Here is a 27574-nt window from a genome sequence, read left to right on the forward strand (position 1 = left end):
TTCCTTGGGATTATAAATTCTGAATAAAAAAAATTTCCACAAGACATCTGCTTGTAAAGCCAGCAGAAAGTCTGACCTGTATTTAGAGTAAAAGTTTTGTATGAAAATTGTGCTCAACTTAGAGAATATATATTTCAAAGTAATCTAGTTTTCACATTTCTAGTTTCTGAATTTTAGTCTAAAGACTTTGGAATGCTAATACAATCTTTATGAGTCTATTATAATACAATCTTTATGCATTTTGATAGGTTTTGTTTTTCCAGCAAGAATCAAAAGATAATCGACTCTGCAATTGTGTACTTTGAAGAAGAGAAAGGAGTGCTCAGTGAAGGAGAGATAGAAGAAGATAAAATATTGTTTGTTTTAAAGCAAGAACACAAGGTAGTGATATTATACCAAAGGAAATAAAGCTACTTAAATTTTATTTTCCAAAACTCCAACCTAAATAAGTATGTTAAATAAACATCCAGAAAACAGCCACTGCTTACTCTACTAGCAGATGCACAACTTATTTAACCAAACAAATAACAGTGAAATATTATCAGAGTTATTTACATGCATATTTACAATGTGTGTCCTTTAGAGTAGCTAACTGTTGGGAAATACTTGTGTTTGGTTTTGGTAACAATTTCTAATCAAGTCTAACCAGCAACAGGTAACAGGAAACAGTTCAACTGAGTTCGGCAACAACAACAATGGAGTATCCTAGGAAAACTAACATGATTATATGGAGTCAAAAAAGGAGCAGTTGGCTTCAGAATGTTAACATTTATGAAATATATGAATTTACTCCAACTACAAAATTAAATCAAACTACATAAAATTAGAAGAATAAAAGAAAGTTACAGGGGTTGGGAAAGGTTAGACATGTTAGATACATTACTAGAAAAAAAAAGCAAAAGAAAAAAAGCACTGCACATACTCTTGAGAAGCATGGTTTAGAACATAACTGTATTACTATTGCCTTGAAGAACACAACAAATTACAGAATAGCTTTTCCTTGTAGATTTGAAAATAAGCGTATCTGAACCAAAGATCTTGAAAGCACCTCACTTCCAAAATACTGCTTGCTTTTTCACATATCAACATGTAACATATTTATTCCAGGAAAAGAGAAAATTCCAGACCTCACCCATGTGTGTTTCAAAAGAAGAAGAAAAAGGAAATGAACAAAACAAAAACTCATACACAAAACTTTCACAAGCCACTTTTCATGATTGTGATATACAGAAATTTTTTTTTTCTTATTTGGATCATACTCTTCTTGGAGGGGGAAGTGGAGGAAGTAAATGCAAGATATATTGTATATGGTAAATAGGATGAGCAAATCCCAATATATACTAAAGCAAACAAGCAAGCGAATTCAGATCATTATTCTTTCCCTTTCTTCCTCAAGGGAAGTTTTATGGGACGGTTCCCCATTAAATTTTAATTTCAATTATAACTTTTAAATAATTTTTATTGCAGCCAAAACATTGTTCAAAAAACATTTTTCACAAAATAAACTATGATATATACACAACATTTTAAGTTACAGGGCATAAGTTTACATTTTTTGGCAGATTCTGTTAAACAAAATGGAAATTGTGTAACTTTAGTACTTGGAGAAACTCAAGTTTCTCATTTTGGTACAAATGTTTTGTGTCCCCCTTCACTCTAACCATATCTAAAGTGGTTAAATAAACTAACATTAATATATAACATCTCACTGTTTTCTGTTATGTTCTGATTCTAGACAGAATTTTTCATATGCTTCTTCAATTTCTGGATCCATCTCATCATCAATCTCATCAAAATACCTGAGGAGGAAAAAAAATTACTAAAGGTTAACACCTTTACATACAGATTTTCAGAGCCAACAGATTTTTAGAATTTGTGTAGATGTCAAGAATAAACAAAGCTTTATAAATGACTGTTATTTATGAAATTTTCCTGAAGGGAATGAAAAGGAAAAGATAGTGAGTGCTAGGAAAACAGAAACCTCAAAGCAGCACAGATATGTTCAAATACCTACAGTGTTTGCCACCTTTTTAGATCATCTTTTGCTGCCCAGTTTAAAAGACAGAAGTAGTTTCCAAGATGATAGAAAATGCAATCATGCAATCCATGCTTCCCAAAATTTATTAATGCATCTGTACTGATCCAATTACAAAAAAACCATAATTAAAAACATATTAGTGTAATTTTGATTGGTTAACATCCTAGTTCAAAGACAGAATACATTAATATAGAAACCCTGTTTGTTGATATGTAAAAGAAGGACATAGAAAATACGTAAGAAAAGGTTTTTTTGCTTCAAAATTATGTGCATTGAGGAAGCAGTCTACATATTTATTTGTTCCTTCGTTCTTGTAGAAGTGTAGCCCACAGAAGAAAGAGGCCTCACATAGAACCCTCCTCCCTGACATCATGAGAAATAGCTGACAGAGAATCAGAGACATTTGTCTAAGCTTTTCTTAAGCCTTCAACAAAGAAGGTTACAGTCACTGTGCCTGAAGGTTGACTCAGTGTTCCACATGTCACTCTTAGGATTTGCTGTGTTTTTTAAAGGATGTCTGCGTTCAATTTGCATTTTTCTTCTAAGCAGAGGTTCACATGAGTCTTTTTTTTCCCTTCATATGAGCTTGTTGATTTCTGATATCTTCCAAAGTTCTTGACACTCCCCTCAGCTAGGTACATACTGAAAGTTTTCTAATGTACTAAAAAAATAGTGATCCAGGCCTGCACTCTTATCACAATAAAAACAACACTGAAAATGTTCTTGTGAGTCAAATCATGGTCTGAAAGTCCTCTTTTGTGAGCAAAAAGCTCAGAGCAATTTACTTTAGACCATATTTCTTTTGTATACACTGGTGCCAAAACGTCAGGCTATATTCTCAACTATTGCTCCCTCTTTTGCTATTAGGTTGCTTTTCTTGCTCTACAGGAATACTGACTAGCCTTCTAATTGAAGGGAATAGTCCTTAGGCTGAAGAGAGAAAGTTAGCACTTTCTCCTTTTCAAAGACACTGGAAATTCGGTAAACATCTCTTGTGGGATGTTCATGTACATCAGTAAAACAAATTTAGGTTGCTTCTCTACAAACGCTTGAAGGCTTGGTGCTTCATTTTGCTTGCAATTTTTTTCTTAAGTGCAGAGGTTTGTTTGCACATGTGCATAAACATCTGAATTACATCTGAAATGTAATTACCATACTCAGTAAAATAAACATGAAATAGGTTTCCAACTTGTGTGATTAAAAACCAATTTAAACCTGAACAAATATATCCACTGTAGAACTAAGTAACAATTACATTATTTAGTTTCATTTTTGTCAACATTGGAATCCTAAGTCTGAACTATCACAGCATCACAGTAAAAATAAATATTATTAAACAAATACATCACTAAAAAACAAAACATACAGCTCTCCAGGTCCTGACAGATCTGCTCCATTTTCTTCATAATATGGAAACAAATCCTCTCTTTCAAGCAGCTCTTGGTATTTTTCTTGATAATCTGGCAAAGTAAAAATGAGACTGAGTAATATATAAGACTACTCTGCTAAATTAACAGAAATATACAAAGTTTGAAAATTGGCAGGTTAATGAAATCATAAAAGGCAGGAAACATATTAACAGGAAAAGATCCTTCTGCAATGTTTTCTCAGGGCATGAATGGATGTTCAGGAATGATGCCTAATTTCCCATAGAACTGTAAATGTTGTAACAGATGTCTTTACCTCAAATGATGTTGTGCCATGTTGTGCTCAGATTACAGATACCAAGGAAACCAAGGATTTTGATTTGATTTTTCCATACTAACAATGGAAAAACAAAAGAAGACTTGAATATTTCTGGCTTTCTGGAAAGGTCAGATGCTGTGGATTACTGAACAAGTTCTTCTGACCTATATGAACTCAAATGCACATTCTCCATTTCAAACACCTACCTTCTTTAATGCAAAATAAATCCTTTGCTCTACCAAACCAGGAATTCAGGCAGAATTTTGTCTTTTATGTTTCATAGGTTTTAGATTCTTGAAGAATAATATTTTATGTTCTTCAACAGGCCATAAACTTAATTACAACTTTTTAAAGAAGATTGAGAAGACAGGTAAGCTAAACTTGTGCCATACCTGGGTCTGCTGCAGTGAAAGGAACGCCATCAGAAGTGTAAAATGTTGGTTCATTCTAAAAATAAAGTCATCCAGAAAGTTATATGTATTCAGAGAGAAAGAGGTTTGCAGTTTTGAGTAATGCAACTGTCTATTAATTAAACCAAATTCACATGAAATTAAGGAACTGAAACGTCCATATATTCTTACCATAAAATAGTTTGGGTCATTTTCAGGGGTAGCTTCTGCATGTGGAGTTGTTCCATGAACTCTACCCCAGTTACTAGATCGCAGTTCTACTAGTTTCAGAAGCATGTGTTTCACATCTCTGAAACAGAGAAGCACTACAAAAGTTAGAATGTTTTGTGCCAAGCAAGAAATGTGCCTTCTCTTACTGTGCAAATACAAGATAGTTAAACCTTTCAAAAAAAAAAAAAGTTCAAGAAGGATAAAATTTGGTCCATTGTGTAGATAATTTTGAATTCAATTTTACAACTCCAAGTCTAGACACTTAATGTGTCATAATGCCAATATGAGATATTCATCGTCTTCACTTCCACGGCTGTTAAGTAAGGTGCTGATATGAAAAAGGAAATTTTTTTGCTGCAGTTTATACTGAGATATCCCACCTTGCATTACAAGTGGAAGAACACAATCCTTTTTGATAAAACGATAATACTGGGGAAAAAAAAGGAAGATGATCTTCAAATTTTATTTTAGTTATCTATTCTATGCTCCTAATTTTAGTCTTCTTCTTCATCATAATGAAATGTTGTAGTCAAAAGAGTAATGCCCCCAGTACATTACACCCATTTCATCCCTAAAAGAAGAGAAAATTCCTTCTTTTAAGTAGTCTATGGAGAAGAGTATTATTAAAGAATACATTTTTAAAAATCAGTTATTTTCCCAGCTGAAATTGATGCCAAATTGATTTTTGCCTTTTTTTCTTTTATATATTTTCTATATTCTTAACACGTATTCTCTATATTCTTTACAGCTAATAACTCCATAGCCTATTAGTTTTTGCAGCTAGCACTTTATCTACTCTATTAGACAGAAAGCCAGAAGAAATTCCTCAGCAGCTCCAAGCTGGTGGTTCAAGGTTAGATTCTCTGGGAAGCCAAGGCTGAAACCAGCTCTCCCAGACACATTTTTGTAAACAAAGTTTAGTTCCTATCTGAGGGGGAAGGGAATTCAGAAAAGGGTTGCGCTGGGGGGGAATTAACTCACCCCTACTTGGGGATCCCTGTCAGTTATGCTAATTTGCTAAACATACATAGATATTATATACACATTATGCTGGGTGTGCATCTTCAGCTCTTTTCCACCCAGTGATTTGAGCACCTAAAAATCCTTGTAAGATAACCCCTTTTTATCACCTAACTGCAACTAGCTCATGATTTTAGGACCAGCGAAAAGGCATCAAAATTTGTTTGTTGTTCTACATTTTTGAAGCCTCAGTTTGTGACATCTATTTTGGTTCCTGATGCAAAATTTCCTCATCCTCCTTGTGGGCAGCTCAATTACAACCCACAGATGTTATGAGCCACTCTTGGCCTCCCTCCATATGGCAAGAGATCAGTGTCTGAGCCTTCTACATGTTTTTACTGAGTTTACAAGAAGCTGAGGATGAAGCACAGCAAAATCAGATAACCTCATGCACACAGGTGGTTTTATGACAATTTCATCATTAGTCAGTCACTAATATATTATTAATACATTAGCCAACCACTCATTTTTTTTCCAGATTAAAGCTAAGACCTTGCCAAAAAGGAATGCTCCCCAGAAAAAAAAAAACAAACAAAAATCTAACCACAAAGTATATTTCATTTTACCTTTATTTTTATAGTAATTTATATGTATTTAATACTGCTACATATTTAGTACTGTTAGTATTTATTTAAGCCTGTTCAATTCAAAATTGAAAGTACAAACTATGAGATATTGCCCCTGTTTTCTCTTTGTATAAACTTGCTTTAAGAGCCTAAAGGACTTATTGAAGATACTGAGGCCTAATAGGTTAAAAAAACCCAACTGAACAGTGGAACTTGAATCTCTCTTAAAAACTAAAATACAAAAAATCCACTCCAAAACAAAATCAACCCAACTGCCAAAAAAGCCACATTACCCTTCAACTGAAAAACATATTTTCTTTTTTATTACATGGAAAATGACCTACACATCACATTGATTTTCATAAATATAAGTTTCAAAGATACTTTTTTGGACCTGTTCATTAGAGTTGAAGATTTTTCAAGGTGTTCTTTTTCATATAAACAAAACATTGCACATAAACTTATCTTCTCACCTGCTACAGTTTGCATCCAACACAACATTTTCAATTCTCTGAATCATTTCCTCCATATCATTCTTTCCTTTTTCTTTCCAGGCATCTTCTAAAACAGAACCTGTCAACTAAAGACAAGGGATTAGTATTTTTTTAAAGAAAATTAGAAATCCTTAATAAACAGTCAAGAGATTCTGTAACAATTCACGACAGTTGGACTACCCAGTGGCTGACACTCCCAGCTGCCCGTATCTCTTTGCTAACAGATTAACAGACCTCATAAAGGTCTGTTTATTTTAAACTACAGACAGTATAGGAGCTCCGTGTCCAATATTTATGTTACCTAGAAGTTCACAGCCACTTGTTTCAGTCTTGAAATATGATTTCAAAACAAGTCTTTAGTGACATTGCTCAGATCTTACTTGATTTAAGTACATACTACCATCATATATTTCCTTTAAATCTTATTTTCGCAGCTGATTTCACCAGTTTACATGACAACAGGAAATACTTTATTGAGCTTTAGAAACAGTTCAGTCAACTTGGCCAGCATCACATATGCCAGAGAATTTCTTCTGGGTATATATAAAGTAGACCAGAATTATCTGAAGAAGCCAGCCTGAACTTTTATATATTAAAGTGTACGAGGCTAAAGCTGCTGTCAGGAAAGCTTTAGCAGGAGTCACTCTAGAGCAGCTGTGGATGAAAGCTTTTTACTACAAGAATAGGTACTTCATTACCCAGTAATTGCACAGGAGGAGTTAAATCACAAAAAGAATTAGTCTGCCACTAACAGCAATCTCAGCATAAATACTACATGATCAAAAATGCTTGGAATGGTGCTTGATGATACAAAGGATAAAATCCCAAGAGAAAAGCAAGTATATTGGTCAGCATTTGCTTGGCATTTGTAGTACTCCACAGTGGACTCACCTTAATCCTGGATAATTAGGTAATAGCATCAAGATTAATTAAAAATAAATATATTGCACAACAAACAGTTACTATAAAACATCAGAAAACACTTGCATGAAAAAACAGTCTCTGTTCTGTAACACCTTTTAGATATAGCAATGTGTCATAAAACAATTTAGATGACTGGTTTTCTTCTTTTTTTCTTCTTTACTGCACTGTAAAGCTTCCTGATTTGTGTACTGCTACTTAAAAAGGTTCTTCAATGGGCCGTGCCTCAGGGAAGCACTGCCAACATAAGAACTGACCACAGGAGTGAATGTGCTCACTGAGCACAATCTCTCACTTGCTGTGAAGCAACCTCTGAAACATCCAAACATCAAAGGAAGGTTTTAAATTACAAAAATTTTTCTTCCCTACTCTATGTTTATGGTATCAAAAGAAGATATCAGAAACAAAATTCAAGATAGAACAGGCTGAGAAGCAGTAGAGTTTGAGGAAGGGTAAAGAATGATAAAAAAAACCAAGCCAATTAAAAATCTTCAGGAAAACACTGTCTAGCATTTAACCTTCACTCCTAATTTAAACTGTTTTCCCAACTACAAGTATAATGATACCTAGTGAAGATAAGAGTTTCTCCTAACCATTTTACAAGAAAAGGTGTGGGTAGTGAACAAAGAGGTTTATTTTCCACATGAAAGAGAAATCTATGTATTTCTACAATAGTAATGACATAGACAGCACAGAATGAAGGAAGAGATTTTAAGAACCTTTTGCCACAAAAAGTGATGGACCCCAATGGCTAAGGGTCCTTCAGAACACAGAGTATATCTAAGACATCACAATTCAATCAGACTGGTTACAGTTTTCTCCTACACCAGAAGCAGCAAAATGACATCTAGAGGAAGCATTTATTCATTGGCACCTCAACTTCAGTTCTATTGCTCATTTGTACACAAATGGCCTTGAATTTATTTTTAGAGCATCTTGTTACTTTTTTTACTGGCTCAATTTCCTAATGCTACTAAGGAAAACAAAACAAGTAGTTTACTCTGCTAATGTTATAATGCATAAACCCCTATAAATACTTTCTCATTTGCAATTTACCCTACTATTTCCTATGTTAAAGCTAGGCAGTTTAAAAAAACTGATTTTTTTTTAAACTACTGTCTCACCTTCAGCAGTTTCACTGCACATATCAAATTACTGTCCACAGGATTAGAGAAGAGTGCATTCAGTAATTCCCGAAGGCCTTCTTGAAGAATTTCTGCCCGTGTAACCTGTCCCTTTGTTCCTTTAATCTGCAAAATATATAAAACCCATCCAATATTAAAAATACTTTAGTTTTAGAAATTAATTTGGGCACATTTTCTCTCTTTAATGCTGTATCATTTGGTTTGTTTTCAACATAGTTGACATCTATATGCCAAATACTGTAACCATTTTAGAACACAGACTTTCATGGAATCATAGAATGATTTGGGTTGGAAGGGACATTAAACATCAAGTAAATCATCACCTACCTCAGTCTGCTGACCATACATCTTCTGATGCATGTTATGCTGAGGTCCTCATCTACCAACACCCAAAACCCTTCTCAGCAGAGCTCCTCCTGACTGATTCTCCATCCAGCCTGTATTTGTGCCTGGCCCAGACAAGTACCTTGCACTTGACCTTGTTTGCATGGTCCCACCTCCCAAGCCTGTCTTGGTCCCTCTGGGCAGCATCCCTTCCTGCCAGCACATTGACTGCACCACACAGCTCAGTGTCAGTGGAAAAATTACTCTGAGTAATCTCCTTGCAATTCTGGCATAACAATACATGTCTAGAATTTTGTTTCTCTGCTAACAAATTGCTAAGAAAAGCTATCAAATGCCTGCCTAATGGTTCAAAAATTACCAAATTCCCAGAACCTCACACTCTTTTCCTACTGCATTACATATTCTCTACAGCAGTGGTAGCTTAGTTCTAGAAAGCAGTCTTTACATAATTAAAAAATTACAGAAAATGGTTTAAAACCAAACTGTATACTCCAAGGAATATGGTATATGCCACAAATGGACAACTTCTCCTGTTCCAAAGTCTTTGAAAAATCTTCATTTTTTTCTTCTAGCAAGTGAAAAGTAGATTTCAAGGACCATTTATGATCCAGAAATAGAAGAGTTAGAGAAGGATCTTCCTTGTGTCAGCAGAACATTTTTATAGTGTTTGCTTAAATCAAACCACTGAAACAATCAAGTTATATGTGTATTTTTAACTACGCTACAGCAGAAAGTGAACCTGGTGACCTGGTGAATGTACAGGTATAAAAATAAAAAAAATTATACACATTTTTGAACATATCACAGATGCATGAAGTTGCTAAATACAATATTGCATACTTCATGCATGCACCAATGACACAACCATCAGAAGAAATACCTTTAAAAGTCTGCATTTTTTTTTCCTCATTTTGAGGATTTTCACATCTGCCTCAAGGATTTGTTAACACTTCTTATTAGCACCTGAATACTGAATTACATGTTTTTGATCCTGATCTGCTTCTGCTAGGCATTTAATAACATTTAATATGTTGGCTAAGTATAGCCATCTAGGGGGTTTGCCAGTAAAAGAAAATAAAAGCTTCATTTCAAAGATGTTTGTGGTTGGCTCTTCCCACAAATTCTTACACTTTCATTTTCACTTAGATTTCTCTTCTAAGGATCTTGTCCTTTTTTGTTTATATGTTTCTTGAACATATGCATTATAATGAAACTGTTCTAAAGTCCTTTTACTTAACTGTCCTCTGCCTTTAGAAAAACACCTCAAATTATAGTCCACTTCAGTGCTTACCTACACACACCAAAAAATATATGAAGAACCGTGTGACAGCCGACTTTCTTCTTACCTCTAAGTTAAGATAAAGTTCAGCTAAGAACAGCACAAAGGCATGAAATTGTTTTCTAGTAGTCTCATCCCCTTTGGTAGCTTCATCTCTGTTTTCATACTCCGTTCGACACCTGTAAAAATTAAAGCACAATTACACCATTTGTAGTCGTTCCAACATATATAACACGCTACTCATTTAAAGGAATGCTGAGAACTTATGAACTGCATGAAAACTGTTTAAACATGCTGAATGCTGGGATGTCTGATCTGTGAAGGGAATGAGAGGCTTTCACAAAGAAACAGTGGAATTGCATTCTTTTACAGAAACACATATGATTACATGATTAGGTCTACAAGCACGGAGATATCTGATGCAGCAAAATTAAATGGAACAACTTGCAACATGTAGAAATGAATACAGTTACACAAGTTTTACAACTGAATATGTGTCCAGGATATGCAACAATAACACAGGCAGCCAATGCCCAAAGAAATGCAGTAGACACCTTCACCTCTTCAGGGTGCGTGCCACGTTGTCTTAGATGCCGTTACACTTATTTGATTAATTCTTTATCTTGCCATGTTAAGTGACAGTGATACATAATTCATGACACCCAGCTGAGCGCTGTTAAGTGACACTCTAGAGCGAAGGCATGGCACACAAGAGGGACCCTGACAGGCTTGAGAGATGGCCTTGTGCAAGTCATGACGTTCAATGAGGCGAAGTGTAAGGTTCTGCACAGGGGTCAGGGCAATCCCAAGCATTAAGAAGACCTTAGCCAGGGAAGTAGTTGGAAACAGTCCTGCCAAGAAGGACTTGGGGTGATGAGAAGATCAATGCATACTTGAAGATGAGAAAGCCAATTGCATCCTGCACCCAGAGCCCCGTGGGCAGCAGGGGAGGGAGGGGATTCTGACCCTCTGCTCTCTGCTCCGGTGAGACCCACCTGGAACACTGCATCCAGAGCTGGTCTCCTCTGAACAGGGAGGACACAGACATATTGAATGAGACCAGAGGAGGCCACTAAGCTGATCACAGGCCCTGAGCACCTCTCCTGTGTGCACAGGCTGAGAGAGCTGGGACTGCTTGTAGCACTTTCCAGTACCTAAGAGGGGCCCCAAAGAGGGCAGAAGGACTTTTCACATGGGCATGTAGTGGCAGGACAGAGGGAAATGGATTCAAACTAACAGAGGACACGTTTAGAACAGATGTTAGGAAGAAATTTTTTACTGTGAATGTGGTGAGGCACTGAGACAGATTCCCAGAGAAGCTGTGGATGCCCCATCCCTGTGTTTAAAGCCAGACTGTATAGGGCTCTGAGCAACCTGGTCTAGCAGAAGGTTCCCTGCCCATGGCAGAGGGGTTTGGAACTAGATGATTTTTAAAGTCTCTTTCAACCCAATAATTCTATGACTCTCCAATTTAAATACAAATACAAAAATAGGATTAACATACTATGGGCTGTGAAGTAATTTTTCTAGTATTTAGTAACTGTTCTAAAAATACACAAGTTTACATAACAGTACAAAAAAATATTAAAAAATATTTGAGATAAAAGGAAACCCAGACAAATTTTGATGGATTCTTAATGATTGTGTAGTAGATTGAGAAAAAGTGGAGAAACTGAAAAATCTTAAGAATTGAAATACAAAGTTTCAAGTAGAAACTTTGTTGAGAAACAGAAGATGACCTCTTTGTGGTCACATTATTAGCTTGTTTATTTGCCCACACCCTCCCCGCTCCCAATTTCATCCATATTAGCAAGAGAAACATCAGCAACTTTAAATTAATAGCTTCAGGGTGCTACCATTAATGATATCCATTGGGTTTGCTTCAAAACCATGAACCAGAAAATGCAACATTAACAGGGATTTCCTTTCATGTTCAAGTAACACACAGTTAAAAAAAATTTATAAGCAATGACTTTGAAGGAAAAAACAAAACAAAACAAACAAACAACAACAATAAAAAAAAGAGAGAACAACAACAAATAAAAGAAAAATGAGTGTTTTTAGCTTCTGCGTGCCCTAGTTTTAGCTTTTGCTTCACAGTGTTTGCACTACACCACGGACTCTCCTGCTTCTCACCCCAGCCCACCAGCGAGAAGGCTGAGGTGAAGATGAGGGGAGACACCACTGACCCCATGCTGACCACACAGATATTCCATCCCATGTGCCTCATGCTCAGCATATAAACCAGGGAGAAAGCTGCCTGGAGGCTGCTGCTCAGGAACCGTCTGGGCATTGTGGGTGGTGAGCAATTGCATGGTGTGTCTCTTGTTTTGTATATGCTAATTCTTTTATCACTGTTATAATATTCACATCCTTTTCTGTCCTAATAAAATATCTTTATCTCAACCCAGAAATATTATTTTTTCTGCCCCCAAATCTCTTGCCTATCTCATTGGGAGGGGGGGGCAAGTGAGTGAGGGGCTGCAAGCTGTTTAGCTACCTGCCAGGTTAAACCACAACATTCCACTCATGATAAAAGACTGTTGGAATGCACTGCAGTAAAAGTTTATCACACTTTTGCTGGACTAAGTAAAAACTTTTCAAATAAGAGGCAAACCTGAAGCTTAGAAAGCCAGATGTCTTTAAACAAAAAACAAAAGGCAAATTTCTAAAGAATTCTGAAGTGTCCAAGACAGTTCTCCTTCAAATGTCATGCAGTAATATTTGAGAAGATATATAACAATTTTAAAATGTTGCAATTGTGTCAACTACAAAGTACAATCATTATTAAGCTGCAGTCTCCAGGAATCTGCAGTAACAAACAGAATAAATTTATCCTTCTGGATTTTATACAACTACTTCATAGATACAAAGTCAGTTAGCCCATCAGTGAATAAAATTTACACAGTAATTCCAGGCAAAAAACAAAAGGACTAATTAAAACAACACAATTAAGTAAGTACTGGCAAGAATCAAAGGCCAAGGACAGTATCTATATGTGCATTAAGTACACTTTTAAAGTAGATTAACTTTCCAATTTGCACTATTTTGGGAGTCAGTCTAATATACTCAGTTCAAAAGATCTCACAGAATTTCAAATGGAGTCCTATTTTTATGTTTAAAAATACTAAAATATTTTAAGATGCATGCGTTCAGTACTCAGCATGTACCTGTTTTTCAATACTACTCATTCTGTACTATTTTAAACAAGTATCTCTTTGTATGCAACAGAAAGAGTTAACACAAACCAGAAAGATGTAACTGAAGAGAACAAGGCTTAAACTGACTGATACTGACCTTTGAAGCAGCAACTGTCGGAAGTTCCCACTTTGTGGACTAATGGTTAAGTGGTGAGATAGATAGTTACACAACCGTGCTCCCATGTATGAAAAATTTGGGACCGATGTGGCCTTCCAAAATAAAAATGGAAAAAAAAATTATAAAAGTAATGATTAGGCTATCAGAAAATATTCTTAAAAGCTTTTTTGAAATCCATGCTTAATGTTGATCAGACCACTCATAAGCATGAAATTAATGATTAATAATTATTATTTGTCATGTTCACTTTTGTATTGCTTCAGCATGTTGATATATGCACTTCAGCAGAACTTAAAAGTTCATTATACTGTAATTCTATGGCTCTAAGAAAACAACCACCATTATGCCACATGTCTTCATGTAACTCTACTTCTGCCCTGTGACCTACAACTGAAGAATGTCTCAAAGTCACTTACAGATGGCTTATACAAAAAAATCAACAGTGGACATTAAGACACTTTTTCAAGAACACATACTCTCTCAAGGAACATGGAATACATTCAAACAACATCATAAAAAGTTGTCTTCTTTCAGTCTATAAGCTATTTATTCCATAATCTCTTTTTGCCATGGTTAATACCCAAGGAAAGAGCGTAAGAACATGGCAAGTAAAGAGAAGCACTTTCTCCCATACATCCTCCAACAATCTGCAGAATTGCAAACTGCTGAATCAGAGAGTAAGACTAGACCATTACAAGTAACAGCTCTCAATGTATCCTTTTTGCTAAAACAAGTCCTGCTACTGCTGAACATCTACACCTTTGTTAACTAAAAAAAGGTCGTAGGAATGATATTATGTAAAAAATCTTCTGGTTTAATCTGATAATTCAAACTTTAAAGAGGTGGAAATTTATTTTGTTCACTCATTTTCAAGCCTTCTCTAAGAACACCTGAATTTCAGATTATTTCTCAGATGCAGTTTCAGTGAAAAGAGGTTCTGTTGCAAATAATTTCACCTGCTCTGCCCAAAAGAAAATGAGGATACTAAGCAATAAGTAAACTTTTCCTTTGGTGTTATAATCTTTGAATATTTTTTTTACATTTTGATGATCTATCAGTGCTACAGATATGTTTGAGCTGTTCCAACATGTTTGAAAAAAAAAGTCTTGCTAACGCAATTATTACCTAGCTACCTCTTACAGGTAGAGAAAAAGACCTAATTCTTCTATGTGCATAGAGCTGCTGGAAAAAAAATTAAGTGTCTTTGGAAGATACAAGTTTAAGTAATTAAGATATACAAATGGAATTCACTTTCCAGTAAGGGGCATGTGAACTACCTAAAAAGACTTTGATGCTATGGTTCAATTAGTTGCTCTGACTAGAAGAGGTACCCCTTTTTTATAAAGTGAGCCTTTTTAATACTTTTCCTAACCAAAAATAACCCAACCCAACAAACCCCCAGCAAATAAAAACTTTAACATCCAAACACATACACAAATTCTTCAAATCTCATCTGTATTTTTTAAACATTATCTTCCTTATTAGTTGGTCTGTACTTGTGGTTGCACCAAACATTGAAAAAAACTAAATTTTAGGTATTATGATCTGGCATAGCACACACAGACAAAAAAAAATTCCACCCTATATCTTCCTAATAATCAATCATAACATTGCAAAATCATATTGTTGGAACAATTATTGCTGGTAATACCACTTTATCTCCAATTCAAAAAAGTCACAATCAAAGCATGAAGGCTAATCTACGAACACATATCTTGAGAAACTGTAGTTGCTCTAATAGGAACAATCCACTGCATTAAGTGGATAACAGTAAAGGTTCTTAAACTATGAATTCAGCGTCCAACTTTTGGAAGACAAAAGAACTGTCACTTCACTCTGTTCAGACATAAAGAAGAACCTAAGTATATAATTACTATTTATAGACAGGCTAAGATACCTTACACAGAAGTGATGGGAAGACACGATATGAGTTTATTTTATTTCAGTATATTTCCTTTACAAACCTAGCATATGTAAGTCTGCTTAGTTGGGTGAAATTTGTATCACTGAAGCAGACGCTTAAAAGTTACAGCCATTTTAATTGTTTTTTGAAAAAACAGGAGACAAATGCTTGAGCCTTTGCTCAACAAAGAAGAATAAGTATAGTTGGCTTTGCTTAGACACTATACTATGCTTACATAAGATATCTAAAATAAGATGCTTTTGGATACTAGCATAGCTTTTCAGCATTAAGCTTTATTTTCACGTAACTTTTTCATGTAAATTTTTCAGACTAACATTGAACTTCTGTGTTGAGAAGTCACAGTAAACCCTAATGCTGAACTTGCTTTTAAGGGGGGCAGAGAGGAAGAGGCAACATTAAAGGCTTCTATTAAATGCAAGACAGTGTATTTCAAATACAGGAAGTTAAAAATAGCATAAGCTTCTTTTTTCCGTTCCAATAAACTATCCTCCATGGGTTCACATAAAGTATGGGAAAATGATACTGCCACATGGAGCACAGGTGATCATCATGTCTAACTAAACTGGTCTCAAATTTGCATTAATTCTGTATAATAATGAGAAACCTGAGACTCTGCAGTTCTGTACAATGACCAACCAGTCATTCCACTTCTACATATACCAGATTAAAATATTCTGCAGGTATCTTCACTTAGGTAAAAGTCTGCTATCTTACTTTTATTCAAGGTAGAACTTATAAGCAACAAACCTATGAAAGGTTTGCTGGGTAACAACAAATAATGAAGAGCAAGCCAGAAGCATGGCTTCCTTTTCAGCATCGAGCCCAAAAGACAGTAACAGCAGCTCATTTGGTAAGCAACACATATTAAGCTGTTCTTTCCAATGGCTCCCCCAATTAGTGCAGAGTTCAGCTCAAGGTCTCTGTCCTCATTTCCATGGCCATCAATGGGACTGGACCTAGTTACTCTCACAGGAGTTTTCCTTTCCTCCAATTATGCTGTTTTGAAATAGGTATATTTCAAATGAAGAAAAAGCCTGGCAGTAACGAGGTATTTCCCAAAAGATGGTGTGTAAAGTAGATATGATTTTTTTAAATACCTAGGAATTAAAAGTGTCTTAGGATTATGAAGAATTTTTTTTGCACAAGAGAATAAAAGTGCACAATATTGTATAAGTTTCTTCAATCTTTACTAACAAAAATTAAACTACAACTTCCTTTAATTAAGTAGCATAATTTCAACAGTAGTATGTTACCCAGGAGATACAAACACAGAACAAAGGAAACAGTAAACTGGGAAAATGTATACAATTTAGGCATCTGAAATCTCAGCTACCATTTCAATTTACTGAGCAAAATCCTTCCCTATATATTTCTGTCTAAAGGGAAAAAAATATCAATCATGAAATTACTACATTGATACAATTATGTAAAAAATACCGGAATGCCTATCTTGGACACTGGGTAACAGAGGCATAATGTCCATCTTGTAATACATTACCTGCTGATAGATGAGTTCAACAAGTTCTTGTAAAGCTTCATCTGCAATAACCCAGCCATTCAGTGTTTCAGCAAACTGTTCTATTTCCGTTTCAAAACAACCTGGCTGCTCTGTGAGGTGATTTAGGAAGTCTTGTACATATTCTGCCAGAGTCAGATAGCCGTCGCATCTATCTTCAAAGGAAGAATCCTGCAGAAGTGAAAGAATATGCCAACTACTTAAAAGCAACCTTCAAGAATTGTTACACCTTCTGTCTCCAGAAATAACCATACAGGCCTGAGTTTTGAGTCTCTGTACACTTGATAGAGATCTTTGTTACACAGTTTACTTCAACATTTTTAGAGAGCATAGATCACCAACACCTCCTGGAGTGTAGACTACAGAAGCCTCTTGTAGTACAATCACCTTAAGAACCAGGCAAAGTATTTTTACAGACATTAGGGTCTCCCAGTAAAATACATTAAAAATGGACTAAAAAGAAATAAGTTTCCCAAGTTGGTTACAAGATTAACTAACAAACCAAGTAAGTTTATCTGCTAAGGGTAGAACCACCAAACTGAGGCTCAACACCCATTCCTAGTGCTGTACTGTGGATTTATGAACCATAGGAGGAAAAATAAATGGAAAATTTTAAACAAAGTATTTTGGGCTTAGGTAGTGTGTACAGTGCTCCAAAAATATGCAGAAGGGAGAGTAATTAAAGAAATACAATAAATACATAGTACTGTTCCCATGTAAGAAGTATAATCAAAAAACTTGCTATTTTAAAGTCAGAGTATTTGTATCTCTTGGCAAAAGATGAAAGATTACAAGGCATGAAATGAAACTATTCAAATTGAATTGCATTAATTTACAGCTACTGAGGTTTAAAACCAGACAAGACAGTAAACACAACTGCTCTCAAAACAGAGGAGGGACAACCCAGTATCACTTTATTGATATTTATCCTCTCACCAATGAAACAAAATTTTTGTCCATTCAGAAATGAATCTATGTGAGACTATCTAAAGTCAACACTGTTCCAGATGATTACAATGCAGGTATATGAAGAGAATAGCAAAGAAAGCAGCATACTTTGCGATGTCACTAGTAATAACATAGTCCAACTACACAAAAAGTTGTGTAAATCACCTCACATCTTTCTGAAATGGAAGAACGAGCCTGAAGTGGCATTTCTAAAAAAATGACTTACAAGTCATTCAAGACATAAGAGTAATGTAAAGAAAATCAGAATTCTCAACTGTCCTGCCATTTAAAAATGCTTTAAGGGTATCTATGGTAAAGCTGAGCTAAAATGATAAAGCACTTTTTCTTTACTTAAATATAAAGAAAGTGTATATAAAGTGTACATAAATTTATCGACAAAGGTTATAACTATATTGTCCCCCTCCCCTTCTACTCCCTTAAGAGGGATTTTTCCTTACTTTGTCTTCTAAATGCCTATCTCTCCTCTACTGAGAAGCAATATGGATCTGTGAAAAATTTCTAGCTGGGTATGAGCTATGAGAAAGACAAGATACACATTGTTAAAAATCAAATCCTGATATTAATTTCATGACTTATGAAGAATGTATGGGTAAAAAAAGCAGACTTTCCAATATCATTCAGACATGTCATAAGTTAATGAGGCGGGATATACATCAGTGTATCAGTGTAAAATATATTTAACTAGAAGATATGCCAGTTAATAACACTAAAGGCTAAATAACGTAACGTTGGCAACCAGTAATAAAAAAAAAAAAGAAAAAAAAGAAAAAAAAAAGAAAAAAAAGAAAAAAAAAGGAAAAAAAAAGAAAAAAAAAAGAAAAAAGAAAAAAGAAAAAAAAAAAAGAAAAAAGGGGGTTTCTGGAAATAAAGGCAAATTATTACTACATAACCTTTGACAACCTGAGAACTGGACCACAGGCCCTTCAGAGGTCCTTTCTCACCTGAAGTTTTCTATTATTCTAATGGCTTGGAGCTTAAAAATCCAAAAAGTAAAGGCTAACAGGCCTATGTATGACTTGCTACATAGTCTTCTTCACTAAAGAAAGTCAACATTCATATGCCAATGTCAAACAGCCCAGCAGGAGTTCTGTAGAATAAATCTAAAACTAGTTTGCTTCACAGAACTATTACATTACTGTGCAGCTACTGCAGCTTCATTACATACAGCTGAACTAGCATCTCTCCAAACAACCTGTCTGAAAACTCTCCAGCCAGGCTGCAGAGCTTGCAATTGCTGTATCTAGTAAAAGAAGGTGCTCCTTCTGACAGTCAGATTGTTACAAGATCCTCCTCCAGCAGAGAGGAAGGTATCTTCCTCTCACACTCACTTGGCAAGAATCCAGTCTTGGAGAACATCCTTGCGTTGCAAGGAATCCCAGTACCATTTTGTATGCTGGTGTCTCTGTTGTATACTCTTATTTTCAGTTTGTAATTAAGAGGCCAAACACAGAGAACTAAACTATGTACCATATTAATCCACCTGTACTAAATATGCAACTTCAAAGAAGTATACGTTTCAGTAACTATGCTAGGGAACTGAACAAATGGGAGAGAAAAATGAGTACTTCAGAAATTCAGAAATATAGAACTTAGGTAAAATTATTTATAATTTATATTTTAAAAACAAACTAAATTTAGCCCAATAGCTTCTAGACATAAAGTACTTGTGTGTCTCATTGTCAGATTTTAAAATTTAACATAAATGTAGAACCACACAATGTATCAGCCCAAGGAAAACAAAGCAAATGGCTCTTGATCATTTTTCAAGAGGAATTGGCTAACAGAAGCCTGTAAGATTACACATCACTACAAAGTTATAATTTAAAGCCACAAAAGTAGTCTAGAAATTTTCTGTTAATTTCAATAATTACTCCATTAAGCCAGCACTCCAATTTCTTTCTCTAATCTTTGATAGCTATAGGACGGGATCCTGGATTATTGACAACAAAAGAATAGCTGATGAAAAGATTATAAATTTGCCTCTCTTTTATTATGTGTCAGTTCATGAGTTTATATACAGAAGAGTAGAAGGCTAAATAGGTACTAGAACTCCTCTGATATACATAAAGATAAAACAGAAAGGCTATAGCAAAGATTTATGAGACAAATCTGCTCTTACTCAGTTTCTTTATATGTACTCATTGCTGCTTTCCTTTATCTAGTAAATTAATATTTCCACTTGTCAACTTAGTCACTAATAACTTATTTTTCTTCAGATGTACTAGGAACAAGCTTTTTTCCTTTCAGTTAAATGAACTCAACAAGTTTCCAATAAAGTTATTGCAAACCCAACTACAAAAAGACTGCTGCATATACAAAACCACCTATTCATGCTGTATGAGGCTAAGTGGCACTCTCATGCTTGGTCTTCTGATGGAAATTATTGAAGTTAAAAAAGAAAAAAGCAGGAGGGAAGGATTGTGGAACCCTGAAATAACAAAAATCTCTCTCCTAAAGCAATGAAGTAAGAACATCATTATGCCCATCTGATGGAGTGGAAGGATTGTGGAACCCTGAAATAACAAAAATCTCTCTCCTAAAGCAATGAAGTAAGAACATCATTATGCCCATCTGATGGAGTGACAGCCATATTATTATCATACAGCCATTCCAAGGAACAAATCTGGTGTTTCCTACTGGCAATTCAAACCTATCTAGTCACTAGTTCTGCTGCAGACATCTACAATTTCCATGGGTTGGACTCTGTATGCAAACAGAATTCCACGGAGGCCTTTCTTCAATGTCTTGGTAAAGTTTTTCTGAAAATTCTAGAAAACCTTGTAAGCTGTATCCTTTAAACCATCTTCACAGGTAATTGATAGTTTTGAGCATCAAAACTGGAAAGACAGGAAATTAACTGACCTAATAGCAAGTGTTACATGGACAGACACAGTAATTATAATGGTGCACAATCAAACAAGAAATCAACACTATTTTTAAAATAATAATTTTTTTTTGCTATTGCAAAACAACTGTGTATTTTATGAGAGAAATACAATATTTCAGATCTAAAAATTGAGGGATCTTTGCAAATGGAAGCTAATAAAATACTAATTTTAAGTAAAAAAAAGAAATTTCTCAAAACTTTGTTTTGATTCAAATTTTAAAACTCATGGTCAAAATCAGTATAACTGTAAAATGTGCTAGATTTTTTTACTTTTATGACAAGTGAGCCCAGTTTATAAAATTCCTTCAGTCACTAAACTAGAAAAAAACCCAGATTTTCTAATAGTGAAGAATGAAAGAAAAATACCACTGCTTTATGTGTATCATATTCTAATTAAAGTCTCTGCAACATGTTTTGCAAACGTTTTCAGAGGTAGTTTTATTAATAGATGAGTCATATTCATAGCATATTCCAACAACATAGCAACCAGGAACTCCCACATGCATGTGTGTTTTTGCAAAATAGCTGAAAAGCTACATTGTTGGCATTGAAACTTTGCAGTTCTAAGAGTGCACTATGTATGCTATTGGAAAGGTTGTTGGGGTTTTTTCTTTGTCTTGAAACTGAAACACTTTATTTATAGAAAACATGTAACCAATGCTGGGGCAAAGCAGTTATTTTTTCTCCTAGATTATCAAGTCACCAAAACACCTTCACACTGGCATTGTTAACAGTTGTATATTGGCTGTGGGGTTTATTATACAGGACAGTAATTGCATTCAGTAAACAGGCAAAGCAGGTAACACTAAGGTAACGTCAATTTTACTGATGAGAAAAAGATTTCAAAACACCAAACCACCATATTCAGCATTCAAATGAGATATTTTTCTACTAGTTGTTAAAAATCAATTTGATTCAGTATCCCTCTTTTTTTTTAAATCACTTGATTGTATTTGTAAAAGTTCCCACCTGTTTAGATATAGTACCGGAGTCTGGCTGTTTGCATAATAAAAGGATGTACCAAGAATTCACAGGAGATCTTCCCCAGAGTAGAGTTACTAAAGCAGTAACACAGAAGACAATGGAGTAGAAAATAGAAGTACCAGCTTTTATTACATGCATCTACAAATTGATCTGAGTCTGGCTGGAAATACATTTCTTACTAGGTGTGTTGGTAGGTAACTGGTAGGAATGAGCCTTAACACTTTTTTTGCCCTTTGGTGATACAACACCACTGATGACACATGATGCTACACACTAGCTTAGGCAGTCATGATGAATGGTACCTGTGACACAGGAAATTCAGGAAAGGCAAAGCCTGTGCTCAGAAAAGCTAAAGTTCAAGCTTTCTCTCCCTGTGAATTCTGCATAAGGGTGAAGCAACGCATCCATTTAAAATGCAGTACAGATGTAACTACAACAGAGGTAGTCACCAAAAAAAAAAAAAAACCAGCTTACTCTCATGTTGACTGCAAACAAAACCTGTTTAAGTCAAAAAGGAATATGGTTATCTGCAGTAAGCTTTGGCAAAATATTCCACAGCAGAGGCCTCGTGTACATCATAATATTCACCCAATATCACTTAACATCCTGGCTGCAACTCTGGAAATTATAATCAGAATTTTTGCAATCACTTTAGCAAATACAGAATTGAAATTACCTGACATAAAAGATTTCAAGAAAACATTATTAATTTGAATACAAGTAAATTGGCACATATTAAAGAATGAAGTTAAAACACTCACTGTAAAATTCTGACTGAAGTTCTGGTTGTACCCTGATGGATAAAATTCAGGTGCTTTAGGAGACAAGTTTGACGCTGCTACAGGATCCACAGCTAACTGAGGTTCAGCCATTTCTGGTCCAGAATCAAGAACTGAAACTTTATCTTGAGATCCAGATGGAATTCCCGTCTTTTGCAGGTGTTCTGAAAAATTTTTGTTAACAGCTTGTCTTAGAAATCACTAAATTAGTATGTATTCACACAGAGTAAACACAGAATATACATACATACATACATATATATTTACTTAAAGTATGGTTTAACTATAAATATACTTCCTTCCTCTTATATAAATACACTTCTCACATAGGCTTACTTTTAATACATAGGTTTTATTGTTTATTCTTAGGTATGGATATTCATTTAAGCACACTCCACATGTCTTCCCACATGACAGAAAGTAAAGAGTGCTCTTGTGCAGGTGAACAAAAAAAATTGGAGAAGGGAAAAAAAACTTATTTTCCATGTAAACACACTGTCTAAGAGTTAACCTATGCAACTAGTAAATCTGCTTATAGTACATTTGATTATCCTGTGATTCTTCATTGATTTTAGATACAAATACAAGATACATTTGGAAGGTCAATAAATGACAGACATCACTGATTTTGACCAACACTTATTTTCAACAAAATGCTCAAGGACACTTGGCTATTCTTGTTCTTATACCATTTGCCACAACATCCAACTGAAGTGTTTTGAAAACACTGTTTTCCAAACCTCTCTTTACAGACTAGCTCATAACTTTATTGAAAACAGAACCTGATACCTACCTAAAAAAGCTGACCAACAAACATTGCTTTGTGTTACTGTTGGGTTGGGTTTATTTTTTTGCAAATAGGCTGGAATTCTTCAGTGGGGGAAGGCTGAGACCATCTGCAGTCAGATTAACAGATGGATAAAAAGTGCACTCAGATGTGGGGGCACAAAAGGGGGGAAAGGACAGAGAGTATTGCAAGCAGCTTTACCTGGTCCAGGTTCATAACCCAGTATATGCTGGTTTCAGCTGGGATAGAGTTAATTTTCTTCTTGCTAGCTAGTACAGCACTATGTTTAGGATTCAGTATGAGGAAAGAGTAGATAACATGGGTTTCCCGTGCTCTGATGGTGAGCAGATGCACAAAAAGTAGGGAGGCAGCAAAGACTGGACAGCTGACCCGAACTGGCCAAAGGGATAATCCATACCACAGAATGTGACGTTCAGTATATAAACTGGGGTGGAGATGGCCAGAAGTTGTCAGTTGTTGCTGAGGGACAGGCTTGGGCATCGGTGAGCAGGTGGTGAGCTGACTGCACCTTGGTTTTCTTCCTCTTACCCCTCCCTAGTCACCCAGGTGTCCGCCGGCCCCCAGGGCTCACCACGCTGACCCGGCCTCAGCGCGGAGCACGCATCGCACACTCGGGAACAGGACCACGCTCCCGAGGGCGGCTGCCGGTGCCCCTGCGGCGGGCGGGGAGCTGCGCAGGTGCCCCGCGAAAAGAAAGAGCGGGGAGAGCAGCCCCTACCTGCCACCCCGGTGCCCAGGGGAGCCGTCTTCGGAGGCCGCAATGGTTCCTGCTGCGGGAAGAGGCCGCCCGGCTGGTGCTGCTGCTCCTCGGCCGAGCCCGAGCCGCGGGACGCGCTGCCCGCGGACCGGGCCCCGTCGCCACTCTCCGGCGCGCCGCACCCGCGGCCCCGGCCGGCACCCGGCGCTCGGTCGAAACTCTCCGACATGCTGAGGCCGGGCGGCTCGGGGGCTCATGGGAGGGAGGAGCGGAGCCGAGCGGAGCGGGGAGGGAGGGCGGCGGGGGGCGGGCGTAGCGCGGGCCCGCCCCGGCCCCGCACTTTCGGTTTCACCCCCGCGCAGCGTCGCGATGGCCGCGTCCGCCCCGAGCCCGCGGCAGCCTGGAAACAGCGTTTCCAAAGGCACCGCAATTCCCTGCTACTGCATCTCCACGGTAACGAGCGGGGCGAGGTGACCGTGGCAGGGCCAAGGCTTCAGCTGTAACAGGAGATCTGCAGCCACAGATGCATCACGCCATGCTGTGCATAGGCAGATGTTTACACAGAGGGGGAAGGAAAAGCTACAGGCGAAATTCTAAATTCAACCCCATAAAGTTAAACCTCCAACATGACCATATTATTTTAGGGTTAGGGCTACTTAATAAAACTATTTGTTCAGAAAAATATATTTTCATTTATAATTTACGCATGATGTGATAACAAATGCTCTTCTGATTTAATGTTTAACAAACACCTTCCACATCAATAGGAACCAACTGAAGAACATGGTTCATGTAATGCATTTTTCCTAATATTATCACATAAACTGGGAACAGTTCAACTCACGTGTCCATTTACAATTTAATTAATCTACTCTTCTTCAATTTCACTCCAAAGTCTTGCTCTCATTGTTTTGCAAATTCTGTATCACACTCAGCTTTCGAGATGAGGAGGGCAAGTATAATCTGGTGTGCCACAAACACACCTCAGCTGATCCCGCTGGGGAAGTTTATATTTTGCCTAACTGAACAGTCTGGTCTGTGCTGTCCTTGCCACTTGTCCCTGCCACAAAAAAAATCAAAAGATTGTGGCATTGGGTCCTGCTCAGTTTACCACTCATGAAGGGGTGAAAAAAATAGGCAAGTATGTATGAAACATTATTTTAAAAAATTACAATAGTGCTGTCTTGTATTTTAAAAAATACAATTGGATTGTAAAATGGTGCCTTTAGAAGTCGGATTCTTATTGGGTTTATTATTACATATTTCAACTTTCAATCATTAACAGGTGAGGGGCAGGGTATAATATATTTGTTAGCTCCGCAAGGCATGAATTGGACTGATTTTTGCAAAGATAAAAAGGTGGCCAGACATTAAAGGTGTCAGAAGTTAAAATTAATGAGGCTCATGGGGAAACTGTTCCTAGGCAACCCTTCCGGAAGTATAGAATGGTAAACTAATAAATCTATACTCTGTGACTGGATGTGAGCCGATGCAGGATGTTTTGAATGAGTCTTTAAAAAACTTTATAATGCTTCACTTGTGTAAACCATTGTCAAAACTAATTTAAGCAGCATTACCAATTCTTTAAGATCACAAATTAGCTACTAAATTTCTTCATTAAAAATATTCAGTGTTCTTGTGTTATCAGCTCCAGTTTTAATGTCTATATCGTGACCTCTGTCCACATCTGTAGCCTTTGCCTTACCAGGAGGAGAATGAAAAGCTTACATAAATGTGAAGAAAAATTAAACTCTCCATCATTATATCCTGATGGAGAATATGCCAATTTTGAATATGCCAATCTTTCAGGTTAGCAAGACAAGACAAGTTTTGACCTTTGGACATAAATGTGAATTCTTTTCACTTAGCAGACATTTTATGTCATATTAATTTAATAACCGTTTGTAAACTGCTTACCATTTAAAGTGGAATGTGATCCCAAATCCATAATTTTCTTACAGATTCTCTACTTAAGTTTGCATGAACACAGTCGAGTTTGGTTGGGAACCCAATTTCCTCTCCCTAGTGTAGACACCTAAAACAAATTAAGAAAAATAATCAGGTAATTAATTCCAAAATAACAAGCCCCAAATACTGCCTACAACAGTACACCCCTTTAGACTGCTTAACATTATGCTTAGAAGGTTTTGGCTTGAGTAGCTGAAGTCCTGTGAATTACTTCAAGCCTCTGAGGCTACACAGCAGAACCCCTGAGATCACTAAACTAGACAGACCTAACCTAACCACCCAATGACTGGATTAAAACTTTCACCAAATACAATTATGAACACTTCTAGGCAGCCACTAGGAGATACCTGCTTTGTCCTAAATGTCTTACCTATAATCCAAAACTTAGCTTAGAACGAAATCCACACACACCTTCAGTGCCTGGTGCCAAGCAGTCACACACCGTAACCTTGTCACTATTCAGAACACAGAAATTTTTACACGCTCTATTTTTTTTTTAATGCTGATAATGAATTTCCTATTAGAAAAAAAAAGAGAGGGCTGGTTCTAGCTTTTGAAGTGTAACTTATTGTTAATAACTGGAATTATTCCAATTGCTACCATACTGATGAGGCATGTTGTTGGAGTCAATGGTTATTGAGTCCAAAACATAAACCACAGGCATAATCTGTAGCTCTAAAGCTCTACAGATTTCACACAAGCTTATTTAAAATCACAAAAGTAATGAATATTTAGTAGTAGAGAATCCTATTAATTATTTTCATGGTAACTCATGTTTTCAGAGCTTAACTTTACTTGCTAAGTCACCATTTACAAGTCTGGAAGCTGTGTCATCTCCAGCACATGGAGTTTGCATGAGCAGCTACACAGACTTCAGTAAATTAAAAAAAAAAAAAAACGATCAAAAAACAAACCAAAATACGCCTCATACACGGAACCCACAGATCGTGTGAAGTAACACAACATATGCAGGACTGTGTGAAGACAATGTATGGAGGCAATGGGCAGTGTGGCTGGCTGTCCTCCGGAACTGTCTCTCCAATCCCGTGTGCTCTTCATCCAGCCATGTATTATTTCAACAGCTATAGAATCACAGGAGCACGGAATCGATTAAGTTGGAAAAGACCGCTGAGATCATCGAGTCCAGCCTATGACGGAACATCACCACGACAATCACACTACGGCACTGAGTGCCACGTCCAGCCTTTCCTTAAGCCCTCAGGGACGGCGACTGCACGACCTCTCCGGGCAGCCCATCCCAACATCAAATCACCCTTTCTGCGAAGACATTCCTCCTAATGCCGAAAGTTGATCCAGCTCCCCATATTCTGTTCCCGTACTGCGCCTACCGCTCCGACACTCGCTGCTTTATCACGCATTTTAAGAAGTAACAATAGCCCCACGTCCAACACGCGCGTTTCAGCACGTCTCCTCGCCAGCCCCGACCTTCGTCTCCCCGCCGCGGCCAGCCACGGGCGGCTGGGCACAGTTATCCCGCTCTGCCGCCGCCGGCGCCGCGGGCTCGGCCAGGACCGCAGCAGCCCCGCGCCGCCGCCCCTCAGACGCCGCGTGACGCGGCCGCCCGACCCCCGCGTGCCGCTCAGTCCTTC

At 36.9% G+C, this 27574-nt stretch overlaps 1 protein-coding gene across 3 annotated transcripts; it reads right to left on the minus strand.

Moving 5' to 3' along the window:
- Positions 1-435: 435 nt before the first annotated feature.
- Positions 436-27544, minus strand: PAIP1 (poly(A) binding protein interacting protein 1). 3 transcript variants are annotated; one of them, XM_084225015.1, is made up of 12 exons: positions 27411-27544; positions 25914-26031; positions 22474-22655; positions 16855-17043; positions 13412-13524; positions 10182-10293; positions 8470-8595; positions 6404-6510; positions 4306-4423; positions 4117-4171; positions 3405-3498; positions 436-1799 (listed from the first exon to the last, which is right to left on the minus strand). In XM_084225015.1, exons 2-12 carry the CDS (start codon positions 25942-25944, stop codon positions 1706-1708), a joined length of 1221 nt encoding a protein of 406 aa, XP_084081141.1. In that variant the 5' UTR covers positions 25945-26031; positions 27411-27544; the 3' UTR covers positions 436-1705. The 3 variants fall into 3 exon arrangements, with proteins under 3 accessions (XP_084081141.1, XP_084081142.1, XP_084081143.1); XM_084225016.1 differs by having other exon boundaries at positions 27314-27442; XM_084225017.1 differs by lacking the exons at positions 25914-26031; positions 27411-27544 and adding an exon at positions 24018-24255.
- Between the last annotated feature and the right edge of the window lie 30 nt (positions 27545-27574).

This window comes from Fringilla coelebs (genome assembly GCF_963513975.1).
Source record: "Fringilla coelebs genome assembly, chromosome: Z".
In the NCBI taxonomy this organism is placed as follows: domain Eukaryota; kingdom Metazoa; phylum Chordata; class Aves; order Passeriformes; family Fringillidae; genus Fringilla; species Fringilla coelebs.